Raw genomic sequence first — 3,385 nt, forward strand, 5'->3', positions numbered from 1 at the left:
ACAGTGTAAATTTGTGATTACAATCTAGAAATCATAACTGGTCAATGTTTAACAGAAGAAACCGTATTCTTAAACGTGTTATTTGAGGAATAATATTCACTTAGACACGGATTAACAATTGCATAGCATGCATCGCTCATATTATTTTAGCAGGAAGAAAACTAAGTTGTCAGAAAAAACAAAATCAGCCTGTCACTTTGACACTTGTAGCTCCAAGGTTCTCAAAGTTTTTACACCAAGTTCCACCTAAAAAAAACATCTAGCTCTCCAAGCAGGACCTTGATGAACATTAAAGTACAGTACAGTCGTGTCGCATGCCTGAATGTTCATTTGAGAAGATGAGGTTTTGTTTAAAAAAAAATAATACTGACTATATAAGCCACAATGACATCAACATTTTGAACATTACCACTGCACTAAAACATAGGAAAAGAGCAAACTGTATTTCCAGTAAATGACTCAATCAAAATTATACTGCACATAAAATTTCAAAAGGAATTGTTTTGAGCAAATGCACTTTTCTGCATGAGTTCATTCAGAAGGATGTGTGTGATTCTTCATCCTGCCACAACCAATGTTTCCAAGGATCTTGGTTTAGCTGACCATTTGCAATGATATGGCTTCATGGATTGATACTCAGATTTTCCCCACAAAAGAATGACTGAAAGAAAAGGTTCCTCACTGTTAAATAACAAATTAGGAAAACGGGTTCTGGCAAACAAACAAAAAAAAAAGTCTGAAGCCTACAGTATTCAGTTCAAATTGTTATTGAGTTTGTTGTACAATGTTTGATATTCAAATGTAAAAAAACTGTCAACTTTAAAGTGCGCTTATTAACACATTGAACTATGAATACAATCTTCATTTCAGGAGTAACTGTTCCTAAAGCAGGCGTTACACAAAAGTATCACACGCAGTTAATCACAGTTGAACTGATATAAAGTGCAAACAAAACCGAGCAAGAAACATTTCATTTGCATGAAGCCACGTTTGACGAAAGAGATTAAAATTCTGACGTGCTCCGATACTCCTCTTACATTGTCGGCCTCCTGCTATGATTTCGAGATGCACTAAAAATTAACCTCTCCATCTTCATCAACTCAACCGGAAAGAAATTCTTTCACAGCACTTTAGACATGATTCCTGTCTTTCATTTGGCATTTGTAAATGTTTTCTTCCTCATTAAGAACTTTTTAACCTCATAATAGCAATAGCAACTACATCACTTTGTCTCATAGCAGAACTCATCTCGTTGAAAAGAAAAAACATTTCTCAAGGGTGCATTATGTCCAAATTCTGTGCACTGTTCACGTTTGGACTATGAACGCTCAACACTGACAGTAACTCACCCCACAAAAAGTTTCTGCTTTTACCGACCACTGCACGCCTCACTCACGCTGTTGGCTCGAATGAAAGAGGAAGTAGTTGGGCGGGATCTCATCCAAAACTCACCTCTCAATCAATATGCTGAACGTGACCGACACTGCTTTTTTTTGGCTGAGTGAATGACACCTTCACGTACATCCAGGGGAATTGTAATTCATAAATGGCACTTGGTTTGGGACGCAGATATTGTAGTATCATTTGGCTATTATGAGTATACAGATGTTAGATGACAGACATACGTTGTTTTACATTGCTACACTGCTCCTACCGATTATTATGAGGCTTTCATCAACAAGATGTTGTCCTAGCATACGAAAAGACAAAAAAAAAAAAATCCTCATGTTTGAACCGTTAGGACAGCCCTTTTGACATGGATGTTGTTGTGTTTTTCCTAGAACAATTTATGTCCTTTGCTTCTTCCGTTCCTTATAGAGTGCTGATGAGTTTCATTCAATGTTGTGTTCAAGGAGTTGCGATATTTGAGGCCACTTTCAGTTTGCTTGCCTGAGAGGATCACAGTAATTCGTACTTCTGTGATAACGTCACTGAAATGTCAGCTCTGGTACGCTTGGCCTTTCATTGAGAACTTTCGTTTTGTTTTTTATGTTGTCATTCTCAAAATAGGATTTGGATTTCGTTGTGCCTCAAGGTGCGGATATGGTGACATCATCAAAGCACAATTTGACCATGTCCTCTGCTCTTTTTGTGCACCATATGAACCATGTGGTTTAGGCCAGTCTGTGCCAGTCCCAGTGACAATTTGGGCCAAAGTGCCACAGTTAAACTCACTGTGATTCTTCCACGTCAGTCAAAAATTGACACACTGCCATAAGGAAATGTACATCCCTGAGAAAATGGTGCAAAGTTAATTTTGGTGAATAGTCTGCCTGTCTCAATTAGAAAACATTGTTTATGAATCCCTTCATGCAGTATGTGGAACAAATTTACAGAGGGGAAAATAGCTGATCTGCTTCCCTCGAACAACGTTTTTACATTAGAAAAATATAAATACATTTTCAACGGGAAGCGATTTTTATTGGCTCCTTTCAAAGCGTTCATTGCATTTGTACACAAGGGGTCAGTATATACTCAGGTTTTCGAGCCTTGGACTGATTTGCTCATCATCCGTTGCTGAAATTGACAACATCGACGCGCTTTGTCGACATAACCTCGGAGCAGAAACACAAAACCGCTTGTGTGGGGTATCTAAACTTTTCATCGATAAAACTACAGTGCTGTCGTGTCTGCATTGCTGTGAAAGAATGACGCATTTACGGCACATCGTCCGATTCCGGAGCTTTGCCTTTTTCTTTGTTCTGGTCGAATATGCACACGGAGACCTCAGCTATTCTGTTCAAGAGGAGCTGAAACGCGGAGCTGTGATTGGAAACATTGCCAAGGATCTCGGATTGGAGGTGGGCAAACTGTCTACTCGCAAAGCTCGTGTTGATATGGAAAAGAACAACAAACAGTATTGCGGCATAAACCTCCGGACGGGAGATTTAATGGTTGCTGACAGAATTGACCGCGAGGAGCATTGCGGGGAAAAGCCTTCGTGTGTTCTGAAATTCGACCTGCTGCTGGAAAATCCTTTGGAATTGCACCGGCTGTCTTTGCAAGTTCAGGATGTGAATGATAATGCTCCCGTTTTCCCCAAGGATATTATAAAGCTGGAAATAAGTGAGTCCGCTGATAAAGGAGCCAAATATCGCATTAATGCAGCACAAGATCCAGATGTAGGTACAAATTCTGTTCAAAGTTACATTTTGCAAGAAAATGGCAATTTTGTGTTTCACATTCAGACGACAAATGATGGCAGTAAATACGGCGAGCTAATTTTAGATAAGGAATTGGACAGAGAAGAGCAGCAGGAAATGAAATTATTGCTAACGGCACTGGATGGTGGATCTCCTCAGAGATCTGGGACTGTAGTCATTCATGTCATCGTACTTGATGCGAATGACAACGCCCCAGTTTTTACCCAGACTGTTTATACAAC

The 3,385-nt window shown here is 39.4% G+C and overlaps 1 protein-coding gene across 1 annotated transcript; it reads left to right on the forward strand.

The window, feature by feature from the left end:
• Window positions 1–2,480: 2,480 nt before the first annotated feature.
• On the forward strand, window positions 2,481–3,380 carry LOC109527576 (protocadherin beta-16-like; the record flags this gene model as incomplete). The annotated part of the gene is made up of 1 exon (XM_019889587.1): window positions 2,481–3,380. A coding segment is annotated over exon 1 (732 nt), but the record flags the coding sequence as incomplete, so codon positions are not given.
• Between the last annotated feature and the right edge of the window lie 5 nt (window positions 3,381–3,385).

The sequence above is a fragment of the Hippocampus comes genome, unplaced genomic scaffold, assembly GCF_001891065.2.
Source record: "Hippocampus comes isolate QL1 unplaced genomic scaffold, H_comes_QL1_v1.1 scaffold1394, whole genome shotgun sequence".
NCBI classification, from domain to species: Eukaryota; Metazoa; Chordata; class Actinopteri; order Syngnathiformes; family Syngnathidae; genus Hippocampus; species Hippocampus comes.